General features: G+C 56.2%; 1 protein-coding gene across 1 annotated transcript; it reads right to left on the reverse strand.

Moving 5' to 3' along the window:
* Nucleotides 1-9,937: 9,937 nt before the first annotated feature.
* FAM240A (family with sequence similarity 240 member A) lies at nt 9,938-12,124 on the reverse strand. Its single transcript, XM_028518619.2, has 2 exons — nt 11,922-12,124; nt 9,938-10,635 (listed from the first exon to the last, which is right to left on the reverse strand). Exons 1-2 carry the CDS (start codon nt 12,062-12,064, stop codon nt 10,503-10,505), a joined length of 276 nt encoding a protein of 91 aa, XP_028374420.1. The 5' UTR covers nt 12,065-12,124; the 3' UTR covers nt 9,938-10,502.
* Between the last annotated feature and the right edge of the window lie 1,595 nt (nt 12,125-13,719).

The following is a 13,719-nucleotide window of genomic DNA, read 5'->3' on the forward strand; positions in this document are numbered from 1 at the left end:
GTCTTGCTGGAGTCCTGGAAGTCCTTCTGGGCTGTCACTGAGATTCTCCTGTCGCTGTTGGTGTCTGTCCCCATTTCCCCATTCCTGCTCAGAGGCTCCAGGCCGCTAGTGACCCCTCTGCCTACCAGCCTTCTCCCCAGGAGCAGCTCCTGGAGACCTGCCTCCTTCCACCCCTGCTGTGGGGCGAGGAGTGGGGAGAGGTGCGTTTGCGCAGCTGCCAGCCCAACCCGCCGCTCTGCCTCGTCCCGAAGCAAGGCGGTCACCACTTCTGGCTCCAGGTGCGCCTTCCGTGAACGAAGAACACACCTCAGCCTGCGAGGGAGGGCTGCGGGAGGCTCCGAGAAAGCCCAGTACACCTGAGCTGAAGGCCGGATCCCCACTGGGAGCCTCAGGGCTGGGGGGTACCTAGGGGGGCACCCACGAGCCCTCAGAGATGATGTGGGGCAGTGGGCCAGAGACCCGGCTGCCCCCCCTGCGCTGCCACTGTCGGGAAGGGAGGGGTGAAGCTTTCTCTAACCGGTTTCCCCCTGTGTGGCAGCCAGAACAAAGGGTCGTGGGCCCTGGTTTTGCCAGAAACCCCTATGGCGTCCCCATCACGTTACTGATACGTGGCAGGTGGGTGCCTGCTCCCCGGCCTCTCCCTGGGCCTGAGTCCTCAGCAGTGGGAGGCGAGGGTGGAAGCAGGTTGACTCAGGGAAGGTCGGACTGTGAAGGGCCCTGGACCCCAGGGCAGGTCTGCGTTTAAGACCAGCCAGGGCACATCTGTGCAAACAGAAGCCCCTCGCGCACAGCTGGGACAGGCAGGGACCCACAGGGAGATGGGGGCTGGGCCGGCCTTGGGCTGCAAATAGACAGGAAGTTGATGTCCCAGCCCCAGGAGAGAGAAACAAGGCAGCCACCTTCCCTGTCCGCTCCAGGGCTCAGGTTGACCTCCCCTGCCCACAGCTGACCGCACGATGCGGGTCTGGCGTGACCTCTGCGGGCCTCGGTCTACTGCAGGGCACTGAACTCCTGCTGGAGGAAACGCCCCGTGGCGACCAGGTGACAGCCTTTGACCCAGTTGTGGTTGGTGGGGACCGTGTCCTGAAAGGGGTGGGGGCACAGGGGGGCCCCATGAGGTCCCCTGCAGGGATTGCCTCCGTCCCTCAGTCACCAAGCCTCACCAGACTGGCCGGGGTGCCTCTATGCAAACCGCTGGGTGCCACCCCCGGGCCATGCATGGGTGACGGTCTGGAACACAGCAAACGAGGTCCCAGCTCCCTCCAGGTGAGAAGGGCTGGCTTCCTTGCCCCCAGAGGCACCAGCAGACCCCCTGCGCCTGCTGGGCAAAGAAAGGAAGCTGGAGAAATGGGGTCTGTAGTGCCTGTAAGTGGGAGCTGGCGGCGTCTCGGGGGGCCCAGGCCTCTGTCTATCCAGGTCGCCCCCAAGGGTGCCAGGAGCCCGTGCTGGGCAGCGCAGCCCTGGCCCACGGCGAACGTTCTCTGAGCAGAGACCTAAGTGAGGCCGCACGGCCTCTGTGGTCACCTCTCCTGCAGGGATGCCCACCGTGGGGTCATTGAGGGGCTGGACTGCCCCTTGGGTAGGGATGTGTTAAGGTTAGGTCAGGGTCAAGGTCAGTGTTAGGGCTTGAGTTAGGGATTAGGATTAGTCCAAGGACAGCTGGCAGAGGGCAGGGGAGGGGCACAGAGGGGGTGGCGGCCAAGCAGTCAATGGAGAGCAGTAGCTGTCATGGCGGGGAGAGACCCCAGGCATGGGGAGAGACCCCGGCACGGGCAGCAATACTGGGAGGCCGAGGGAGAGCAGTCCGATCTAGGAAATTCCTCCCGGGTCGCCATCCTGCCTCCCAAGTCTGGTCCTCTGCTGAGAGTCTGAGAGGACGGGGGGGCCAGGAGTCAGAGCGAGGGCAGTGGTGACAGTCTGGGACAAGGCATCACGGCATTGAGACGACTGGCTGGGCCGGGCATCCCGTGTGGAAGCCAGAAGATGCTGATGGTGCCGTCTCTGACCCCCCGGAGTCCGACGCGCTCCTCCCCCACCAGCCGGACGGCTCTGTTCTCTCGGCCTTGGGCAGCAGGACCCAGCTGTGGCCAGTGGGACCCGGCCCTGCTGCACACACCCACCGCCTGGGCTCGTGCCCAGGTGATCATGCCCAGGTGATCACAACGCATCATTTTAGAGCATCTCGCACCTCACGCTCACAATCATGGTCGCCGGTGTCCGTAACTGCCCCTTGGGTCCCCCGGGCCTGTTTCCCGAAGGGCTCCTTACGTGGCTGCAGTCACGTGATGAAAAAGCGTGTTTAAACAGGTGGTGCTCTTCTGGGGAATGACCACAATTTGGGTCCACTTTTTTCCCCCAGTTTTTTTAAGAGTTCATTTTATCTTTTTATTTTTTTAAAGATTTTATTTTCAGAGAGAGGGGAAGGGAGGGACAAAGAGGGAGAGAAACATCCATCAGTTGCCTCTCGCACACCCTCCACCAGGGGCCCTGGCCTACAACCCAGGCAGGTGCCCCCACCGGGAACCCAACCAGCGACCCTTCAGCTGGTGGGAACAACACCCAACCCGCTGAGCCACACAGGTCAGGGCCCTCTGATCTCTAACGGCACCTGTGCCTGTGGGTGCCCTGGGGCCTGACGTGTCACGTGAACACCCACATTGCTGCCCGCTGCTGGTGCTCTTGGCCGCCAGGGCGGCGGTGGTGTCTGGAGGTCGGGGAGTTCACCACGTAGCTGGACAGTGAGGAGTCCTTGGATGGCGTGGCCGGCGTTCACTCTGCAAGTGGGAGCTCTGTCCTACCCAGAAAAGGCGCCCAGCGTAGTCAGCCCCCAGTGCCACCCTGGGAGGGGGTTTGTAGGGTCCGTTTGCCGGGACCGGCAGGGTCACTGCACTGGACTCCGGCCCCTGGGGTTCTCTTTGTCACCTGATGGCGGGGAAGTCGGGCACCATAGCCCGGCTTCCTTGGCAGCGCGTGCTGACGTCGCCTGGCTTTGATTTGCGGCTCGATGCCCTGTGAGATGGCGCCTCCAGGTGGCCGGGGTCCTACCTGGGTGATGCAGAACCAGTCAGCCTGTCGGTCCCACTGATGCTCACGGCCAGAGTGTCCTTTTCCACGGGCACCTGTGTGTATCACGAGCAGAGGGCATGGGGCCCGGGCAGCCTGCTGCCCCAGGGTTTGTGCCCTTGGGTTGGGACTCAATCATCCAGTTGTTCCACTGTCGGGTGCCAGACGACATCAACAGTGCACCGGCCACCAGCTCCAAGTGGGGGGTAAATGCAACAAGGTGCATTCTGGGGGTGCTTCCCAGGACAAGCACCACGGTCTGCATCTCAGGGTCTGCATCTCTGTCCGTGGGGCAGGGTCTTGTCTTCACACACGGCTTTAACCAGTCCTTCCCATGCTCGGCCAGCTGCAGCGGGACCCTGGTGGGCTAAAGCGTACTGCAGCTCACGAGGAGCCGGGGCTGCTGGCCCAGCCCCCACCTCTGGGATAGCTGCACCTGGGGGTGACCGGCCCCCCTCCATGCAGGTGGGATGGTCCGTCTATGGCTGGTTTCCTCCCTTCTGGGACCATTTCCATGTAACAATGGGCTTGCTGGGCAGGGCCCACTTTATCCACCATGGAGACGCCCGGGAGGGACAGGACCTGGGAGGCGGGTCTCCCACTGTCCACCAGTGCCCAGTTGCAGGCCGGTAAGCAGCCCTCCGCTGGGGTGTGCCGAGCAGTGCCTGCCAGGCCATCACTGTAATCAAAACACCGGTGGTCACCTTGGCTGAGTGTCAGCTGCCCTCCTTGCTCCCAGCTCCAGCCTGCGAGAGTGCCGGCCACTGACACCCAATGCTGGTATCGCAAAGGCTCTTCAGCAGCGCCTGGCCCGAGCTCCCGTTTGCAGACCCTGCTCATCACTGAGCCCCCTCCGCCCCAAGCCTTGTGGCCGGCCGAGATGCACCCCTTTCTCAGGGTTCTGGGTTCCTGCCCCACGGGACCTGTCTTCCAAGTGTGGGGTTTCAATACTTTCGGCCTCTTCCAATTTCTCCCCTCAGCCCCAGGGACAGGAAGCTGCTTCCTATAATTTAAGTCTTGCTTTGCCTTTTCAATCTTAAATTGCTGGGGGTCAAAGGCAGAATAATTGTCTCCCTGAGGTGTCCATGGTGTAAAATCCGTAGGACCCGTGAATGGGTCACCTTGCATGGCAAAAGGGACTTTGCAGGTGTGATGAAGTTAGGGACCCTGTGGTGGGCACAGTATCCCGGATTACCTGGGCGGGCCCAGTCAGAGTGGGAGAGGGTGGGAGAGGGAGACAGTGGGTGGGGGGGGAGGGGACTGCAGAGGGCTGGCCGGAGAGGAGCGCTGCTGTTGACATTGAGGGTGGGGGAGGGGCAGGAGCCTGGGAATGTCAGGCCCCTGGAAGCTGGGAAAGACACACGAGTGGGTTCTCCCTAAGGCTCTGGTCACAGATTCTGATACATCCCCTCCCTGCCCCCCACAATACCACCAAGCAGTTCTCAGACACCAGCTGGGTGTCCCACAATTTAACTCAGCTCTGGTGCTGTCTACCTGGAGACAGGGTGGGGTCCCACAGGTTAAGGGCTCAGTGTCAGAAGACCGCCCCCCTCCCCCTCACACACCTGGCTGCATCCTATCAAGCCCGTAGGTGACTTGTACCTGGGGGTGGTTGTCATAGGGACACCTGTGGCCCTCAGACACTTCGAAGATCTCAAAACGAGGCTGCCTTTGTTTACCCAGACGATGCATGTGACCCTGAGGGCATTTTCCCTGTAATGGGAGTCATGCAACCACAAAAAAAAAAGGTGTGAAACTTGTCCCTGATTTTAGCAGAAGTGATCAGTGACACCCCCTGGGCTCTGGGTGACGTTTGGAGCTGCCTCAGCTTGCTGGCCAGGGCTATTAAGGATGACACAGTCTCCCTGACTTCCTCCTTGCCCGCCAGGGTGGGGTCTGCAATTTCTAGGACCTTCTGCCGCACCTGGATCAATCCTTCAGGCCAAGAGAAAGCCGCCTGGCTTTCTAAGGCAGAAATCGCTGGTGGTGGGTTGATGGGGCTCGCTCAGCCGGTTGGGCCCGGGAGCCTGGGCAATGTGGCTGAGGTCTACACTGCAGGCTGGCCTCCTCTGCGGCTGGCTTGATGCTGTGTGAACCAACTACATGGCTTTGGCTAGCCTCTGCCGGGTGGGGCGGTCCATGAAGGAGCTTTTCTACACTGTGTGTGCAAGGGGTTTTCCAGAAGACGGTGCTCCCCCTCTCCTCCGTGGGTATGACTCTCCTCAGTTTTGTGTCTGTCCCTCTTCTCATCTCAAGTCCTTTGTCGACTTGGGAATTGTCCTCCGAGACAGCCGCTGGGGCAGGGAGGATCCTGACCGTGGGGTGGGGCCGCCCATCGTCACTAAAGCCTCCCAGCAGGCCCAGGGACAGCTGTGTGTGTTGGGGGGATGGGGGGGATCTGCAAGCACAGAAGCCGCCGCGCCCACGGCTGCAGTGCGCACGCCGTGGGGAGGTTCCAGAAACACCACACCCTGCTGGGGCCTTCATTTTATAGGCCGCATGGAAACGCCGGGACGACTGTGAAACACTGAAAGTCTCCTGGTCAGGAAGTGGCCTTGGAAAAAGGAGAAGCCTCTGAGGCATAGCAGGTGACATCATTCTGTTTCCTGTTGACTGACTCAGGCCGGTGGGCAGGGTCCCCGCCAGAATTGGGAGGAAGTAGCCTCGAGAGACGCTCGTTCAGTGTCCTGGGCCCTGCTTTCAATGGGGTATTATGTTGGGGTTCCCCAGAAAGCAGTGTGCCTGGGCTCTCTCGGCAAACCCCCCATTCATTCGCCCAACAGACAAGCTCTGTGTCTCCTGACGTGTGTTATCAATGCTGCTCCAGGCCTCGGGGCTGTACTGGATGCTGCAGCAGCTGAGGGTTCCGCCTGCACGTTCAGCCTCTGGGCACCGGTCAGTCACGGGGCCTGGGTCTTCCCGGCCCACTGCCGGCCCGCATGGCTGGAACCTTCCCTTGGCCCCCTCCCACTGCAAGCTGGCCTCCACCCCACAGGCTGCCGCTGCTTGGTGACCCTGCCCCCTGCCATGGATCGGACACTCTGTTCCTTCTTTAAAAAGAAAACTGTTTTCTCTCTGGTGTTCAAATTAGATGATTTTATTAGCTCTGTGCAAGTTCACTGGTGTTCTTGTCTGTATTCCCCAGTCTGCTGTGGAGCTCAGCCAGCGTTATTTTTGTGGTTTGTTTACTTTGGTTATTATATCTTTCTAAACTTTCCATTTGGTTCTTTATAACTTTTATTTTTCTGCTGAATTTTTTAAAAATAGATTTTATTGATTATGCTATTACTGTTGTCACATTCCCCCCCGCCTTTATTCCCCTTTACCCTGCACACCCACTCCCACCCTCATTCTCCTCCCTTAGTTCATGTCCGTAGGTCGTACATGTAAGTTCTTTGGCTTCTACGTTTCCTCTACTATTCTTAACCTCTGCCTGTCTATTTTGTACCTACCATTTATGCTTCTTATTCTCTGTACCTTTTCACCCATCTCCCCCTGCCCCCTCCCTGCTGATAACCCTCCATGTGATCTCCATTTCTCTGATTCGGTTCTTGTTCTAGTTGTTTGCTTGGTTTGTTTTTGTTTTAGGTTTGGTTGTTGGTAGTTGTGAGTTTGTTGTAGTTTTACTGTTCATAGTTTTTGATCTTCTTCTTTTCCTTAGATAAGTCCCTTTAACATTTCGTATAGTAAGGGCTTGGTGATGATGAACTTTAACTTGACCTTATCTGGGAAGCACTTTATCTGCCCTTCCATTCTAAATGAAAGCTTTGCTGGATAGAGTCAACTTGGATGTAGGTCCTTGCCTTTCATGACTTGGAATACTTCTTTCCAGCCCCTTCTTGCCTGCAAGGTTTCTTTGGAGAAATCAGCTGATGGTCTTATGGGAACTCCTTTGTAGGTAACTGTCTCCTTTTTCTCTTTCTGCTTTTAACATTCTCTCCTTATCTTTCATCTTGGGTAATGTAACTATGATGTGCCTTGGTGTGTGCTTCCTTGGGTCCAATTTCTTTGGGACTCTCTGAGCTTCCTGAAGTTTATATCCTTTGCCAGATTGGGGAAGTTCTACGTTATTTTTTCAAATAAGTTTTCAATGTCTTGCTCTTCTCTTCTCCTTCTGGCACCCCTATGATTCACATGTTGGAATGTTTAAAGATGTCCTGGAGGTTCCTAAGTGTCTCCTCATATTTTTGAATTCTTGTTTCTTCATTCTGTTCTGGTTGAATGTTTCTTTCTTCCTTCTGGTCCAAATCATTGATTTGAGTCCTGGTTTCCTTCCTGTCACTGTTGGTTCCCTGTGCATTTTACTTTATTTCATTTTTCATAGCCTTCACTTTTTCCTCTACTTTGCGACCGTACTCAACCAATTCTGTGAGCATCCTGATTACCAGTGTTTTGAACTGTGCATCTGATAGGTTGGCTATCTCTTCATTGCTTAGTTGTATTTTTTCTGGAGCTTTGATCTGTTCTTTCATTTGGGGCATATATGTATATATTTTCCCCCGCTCAGTGTGCCCGTTGCATAGTAAGGGGCGGGGCCTTAGGTATTTGCCAGGGAGGGGCAACCCACGTCCATGCATTGTGGCACCGTCTGTGGGGACGGGGTCCAAGAGGGAACCATGCCACTTGCTGGGCTCTGGGACAGCTTTCAGTCACTTCCCCCGCTACCCACAAGCAAACTGGGCCCTTCTGGTGCTGACTCCTGGGTGGGTGGGTTTGTGTACGTTCCAGGACCCTGTGGATCTCTCCAGTGAAGTCTTCTATGAGGCTGGGAGTTTCTCTGGCTGCTGCAACCCCCATAGGTTTTTTCACTCAGAGATTTGGAAGCTTTATTCCCCAGTGCTGGAACCCTGGGTTCACTCACTCCCAGAGTGAGTCTGTCTCACTTCCCAGTTGTTTCTCCTGTTTTATCCACATACAAACATGGGGCCGCCCAGTCCGCCAGCCACTGCCTTGCCCGCCCCAGTCCTCTCCTTCCTCCAGGAGCTGCCTTGCGGTGAGTCCCCTCCACCCCGGCTGCCCGTGCCCGCCCCTCCTACCGGTCTGGGTGAACGTTTCTTCTTGAATTCCTTGGTTGTCGGGCTTCCATACAGTTTGATTTTCTGGCAGTTCTAGTTGTTTTTTTTTTTTTAATTTTAAATTTGTTGTGCTTTTGGTTGTGCGAGGAGGCAAAGTACATTGCCTCCTCTCGCTTCCATCTTGGCTGGAGGTCTTTTCTTGCTTTTTAAATCGGCTTAAGCAGTGCTTATGATTGCTTGTCGGAGCATCGGTGTAACTGCTTGAATATCCTCGTGACTAATCCCAGCATCTCGGTCTGTTCCTTATCCTTTCTCCTTTGAGCTGGGATCGCCTTGGCTGGTGGCATAGGAAATTGTAGACTGTCCCCTGGACATTTTGAGTACAAGGTTACGAGACTCTGTCTCCTTCTTACGTGTCTATTTTAGCAGGCAGGCAATCTATTTATGTGAAGAGGGCATGCCCTGGCCCGTGTGTGTGGGCTATGTTTCACGTGTCGATTGCTTGTCAAAGCCTTGGCAGCGCTGCTGTGGGCTGCCCAGAGGCCAGTGTGACACCTGGGCCGTGTTCCATGAATTGCAGGGCTTGCTGTGTTGATCCTGGTCGGTTTTATAAATGTGGTGTGTCCAGGACTTGATACACAGATTTCAAGTCTCCCATTCTGCTTTGGACTGAATCATGTACTCCCCCCCGCCCGTCCCCGCCATCTAAATTTGAAGGTTGACGCCCTAACCCCCAACGTGATAGTATTTGGAGACCGAAGCCTTTGAGAGGCAGTTGGGTTTAGATGAGGGCAAGGGGGCGGGGCCCTCGTGGCGGGAACCATGCCTTTACAAGAAGGGACATCAGATAGCACTCAGGCCCCCATGCCATGTCAGGACAGCGGTGAGAGAAGGTGGCCGTCTACAAGACAGGAAGCGGAGCATGCTGGCGTTTGACCTTGAACTCCCGGCCTCCAGTGCTGTGAGGGGACGGCCCTGATACTTCCCTCCCTTTCCTTCCCTGTCTGGGCCGCACGAGTGCCCGAATGTGGGCCTTCTGGCTTCCCCAGGGAGGCGTCTGCAGACACCCCCAGCGGGCCTTCCCACCTCGGTCCTCCCACCTGTTGGTGCTGGACAACCCTCCAGGACCATGGCCGTGTGGCACCCCCCTGGCCAGCACCCTACGGTACCTTCTTGTGCCAACAAGCTGTGCATGAAGATTTCTGCAGATTCCGCTCTCGCTACCCCTTCTTCTCACTCCCATTCAGCTTTTCTGAATGCGTCCTCTCAAAGCTCCCAGGCCCCAGGGGCCCCGCAGCTCACCTTCACCTGCATGGCAACTACTTGGGCTTCACCAGCCTCACCTCAACCAGCCTGTCCTTACAAAGCCTCCAGAGGCCAGGGCACCCACTACCTGCTGCGGCTCCCAGCGCTGAAGTCCCCTCCGCTAACGACCTTGACTTTGCTGCCGTCTTCCCCAGACCGTAGCCCCAGAGCCAGTACTTCTGGTTTTCCCCGCTGGATTCTGGTTGTTTATGGCACAGTGCCTGGCCCACAGTGGACCAGGAAACACACAAAGACTCTTCACCCACATTTCCTGCCTCACTGTTCCGCATGAGGTTCCAGCAGTGGCGTCTTGCCCTTCACGATGGCTGGCCGGCCTTCGCTTCGGAGAGCCTTCCAGCCCACAAGCCGTGTCTTCCCTTCTCCCTCTATGTCATTCCTATTTTCCTCCTACACCCAACAAAAGCCCTTTCATCAAAATGGCCCCAAGTGAACCTGGCCGGAATTCACAGTTTACTAGCTGAATTGAATCCCAGGCTGCAAGAGGGACCCTGTCGCCAGCCAGGGCGCAAGTGGCGATTTTAAATAAAGCAATAAAACACACACTGGGGAGCATCAGGCAACCGAGTTTTATTAAAATTACCCTGATCTTATTGAATAGGTCTAGAGAATCACGTTTTTGAATAAGCCCAAATGAATTTCATATGAAGAAAAACTGGCATTAGATCGATTGGTTTGCAAACCTTATTGTGACGACTATTTACAGCATTTTTATTTCTGCAGACAGATGCATTTTTCTTCTCATAAAAAGGAAGCAAGAGAAAGGATGACAGGAAACTGTTTCCTAGGACGAAAACGTGGAGCAGCACTCCTGTGCAATGCCTCAGGTGTGGCCACGAAGCTCCTCCCCCTGGTGCGCTTAGAAGTGAAAATATTTGGATTTCAATACTAGACACGGAGCTTCGGCATTGCACAAGCTCATCTTTGGAGACAGGCAGAGAGGACTAATTTGGCTGACAATTCCACCGAGCACTGGGGAAGCGGCTGCAGGCACACCCCTCCCAGGCGGGGGAGACAGGGGCATGAGATCTGTGCGGCGCCGCGGAGGGACTCGGCCGTGCGTGCTATGCCTGCGGGCTGCCTGCTTCCCGCAGCGCGGGCTCAGGGCTTGGCGCCCTCCGGTGTCAGCGAAGCCAGGAGCTCGCGGCCAACGTTCGCCTGCTTTTCCGTCTCGTCTTGATTGTTCCGCAGCCTCAGCTTGGTTTCCAGCCTCTGCTTCCATTCTTCTCTGAGCCTGAAAGTAGGAACGAAACCCACAGAAGGGACAGGCTTACTCCCTGACCGTTGGTTCGGGGGAAGCCGCCTTCCTTTTTTTTTTTTTCCTTGAATGGGTGTGTGTGTGTGTGTGTGTGTGTGTGTGTTTGCAGGTTGCAAAGGGAATGCAGAGGACCTGCCACTTTAACTATATCCATATTTGAATTCTCTTGTCTGCTCAAAGTATTCTAATCTTAATCCTCTTAATTTTTCTTTGAAAGTGCAATATTTTTAACATATGGGGGGGACTCTGTCAATCTAGAATTGTTTACCCAACAAGACCGTCTTTGACAAACAGGGTTTCAGGTGTGTAAAAACAGACTTCATCACTGGCAGACTGCCACGGCGCATGTGCGAGGCCGTCCCTTCAAGCAGAGGGCAGTGGCACCCCGTGGGAATGGGATCCCCACGGGATGAAAGCATCTGACCAGGCGGCTGCGTGGGTGCACATTAGTAGCTTTTCCTTACTATTTAAACCTGTCTTAAAGATAATCGGTGGTTGAAAGCGAAACTGCAGTTACATTAATTGTAACATGGGGCTTGTAGCGCAGGTGGAAGTTGAAATGCGCCGGGTGCCACGGCACGGAGGTGGAGGCGGGGTGGGGGGGCGGGCAATGGGGCTGCAGCACTGAGGTTCTTACACCGCGTGGGGCGCGATGCGGCCTTGAAGGCAGGCGCGGCGTGGCGAGTTCAGGGCGTGCGTCTGAATCCTACACCAGCCACTAAAGTAGCACAAAAAGATATCATGAAAAAGCCAACCAAGGAGATAGGATGAAATCATAAAAACATTTGATCCGAAGGAAGCCAGGGAAAGAAAGGAAATAAAGAAGAGATGAGAGAAATAGCAAGCCTGGCAAGATGGTAGATTGAAACCCAATCAAACCAATGGATGTCAATGATGTAAACAATCCGATTAAAGTGCAAAGAGTGTCAAATGGAATAAAAAAAAAGCGATATCCAAATATATGCTCCCAAATTTGGTGTACCCCTCCTGCACTAGAACCAGCGACAGGAGAGATTTTTTCCCCCCATTTGTAAAGATAAATATGTACGCATTCGTTAACGCCACCACGCATCCGTGGTGGCAGCAACATATACGTGGAAAATGTAAATAATTTCATACTCTGAGATGCCCATCTGGCACTCTTCTGGGAAAATCAATTATGCATAAAGAAATAGACACACATGGATTTTGCCGTGAACCTGCCCTAAGAAGTAAAGTCCCTTTCTAAAAGCTAACTAGTAAGAGACACACGAGCCACGTACTTCCGCAGCGCGCTTCGCCCCAGGCGGTGCTCCTCCGACTCGCGGTAGTAGGTCTGCTTGCCGATCTCCCTCTCCCAGAAGCGCTTGAGCTCGTGACAGGTGTTCCGGCAGAAGACCTCCCGGCGCACGTACTGATTGTTCATCCCCTGGAGGAGAAAGTGTCAGCGGAACCCGCGTGGACCCCCCGCCCCCGGACTCTCGAGGGCGCCCACCTCGTTAGCCCGAGGGACACCCTGGCCGGAGGCAGCGGGAGGAACAACAGTCACGTGATCCAGGGCTAGGAACCCAGAAGCCGGGCAGGTCCCGGGCTCGTGGCAGATACCTCCGTCCCCCCCGCCCCCCGAGCACGGCGTCTCGACTCTTCATCCACAGCAGTGCGTGCAGGCAGTGTGCACAACTACCCACCCCAAGGTCCCACGCGTGGCCCTCACTGTCCCCACGCATAGGTGGGACGCCTGCGGGTCACAGAGCTTGCCTGTGCTCCCACGGACATAACCAGCGGAAGGCAGACCACAGACCTGGGGAGGTTTCCGAGCCGTTTGCAGGGGCCGTCACAGCGCACGGTCCCAGTGCCTGGCGCACGCAGCACGCGCGGGTGCGGACTGATACGCGTCAGACACTGGAGAGCGCGCAGTTCTTTTACGTGAAGAACCTCTGCCCGACTCCCAGACCTCCGTGGGTCCGCGCACGGGTCAGAAGCGGGGACTGGGGGTCAAGGGAGAGAGTTAGGGGGCCCTGGACAGCAGTGCCCGGGGTGGGAGTGGCACGGATGATGACAAGTGGACGGGGTCCCAGTGTATTCTGGGGGTGCCAATGCGGTGGTGAATGAAGGTGTGGGTTAGCCGTGGAGCCTCCGGTGGCCGCGCCTGTGCAAAGATGGGGGAACACCGGAGCCGGGCTCCTGGGGAGCAGCCTCCAGCTGGAGCTGGACAGTGTGAGTTGCTGGGGAGCCTGACCTCCAAGGAAAAGGACTTGGGAAGGGACTTAGAGACACATGGGGGTCTGGACCACAGCCCCTCCCAGAGACTGAGGGGGGCCGTGGGTCTGCTGGGGGGAGAGGGGCTTGAAGCCCACTGGCGACTCTGCCCCGTTTGTGCGTTGACTCGATGCCCCTCTGCTTGTCAGTCCATCCTCCGAGCCTCAGTGTCTCGGCTTTAAAATGCCTTTGAAGGTCAACTTGACCATGAAAGGGACTTCAGGTGTAACAGGGAGTAAGCTGGACACACCTGTCACAGGCACCGGGATTTCCTGGGACAGGAGGCGGGATGGGGCGAGGGCACTGGAGAGTCACCCACGTGGCCTGAGGGGTTCAGGGTGCTTCCTAGGAGAAGGGACAGTGGGGACGAGTGGGAAGGAGCACCAGGGTGCGGAGGCGGGCTGTGCCGAGGCCTCGGTGACAGTCCTGTGGGGCAGAGGGGAGCAGCGGGTGGGGTGCCCTGGGGTCAGGATGGGGGAGGGGACCTTAGATCATGAAAATAACCTATACCTCGTTTCTAGTGATGGTGATACAGCTGCATTATACAATTGCCAAAACTCGTCAAATGAGCGAATTCTCTCTCTCTCTCTCTCTCTCTCTCTCTTTCTCTCTCTTTTAAAGAGAGGGAGAGAAACATCATTGTGTGGTTATCCCTTGAGTGTTTCCAATTGGGGACCTGGCCCACAACCCAGGCATATGCCCTGACTGGGAATTGAACCAGCGACCCTTTGGTTCACAGGCCCGTGCTCAATCCACTGAGCTACACCAGCCAGCGCAATGGGCGAATTCTCTTACCCATCAGCTGCGTCTCAGTAAGAGAAA

This window comes from Phyllostomus discolor, chromosome 7 (assembly GCF_004126475.2).
Source record: "Phyllostomus discolor isolate MPI-MPIP mPhyDis1 chromosome 7, mPhyDis1.pri.v3, whole genome shotgun sequence".
Classification (NCBI taxonomy): domain Eukaryota; kingdom Metazoa; phylum Chordata; class Mammalia; order Chiroptera; family Phyllostomidae; genus Phyllostomus; species Phyllostomus discolor.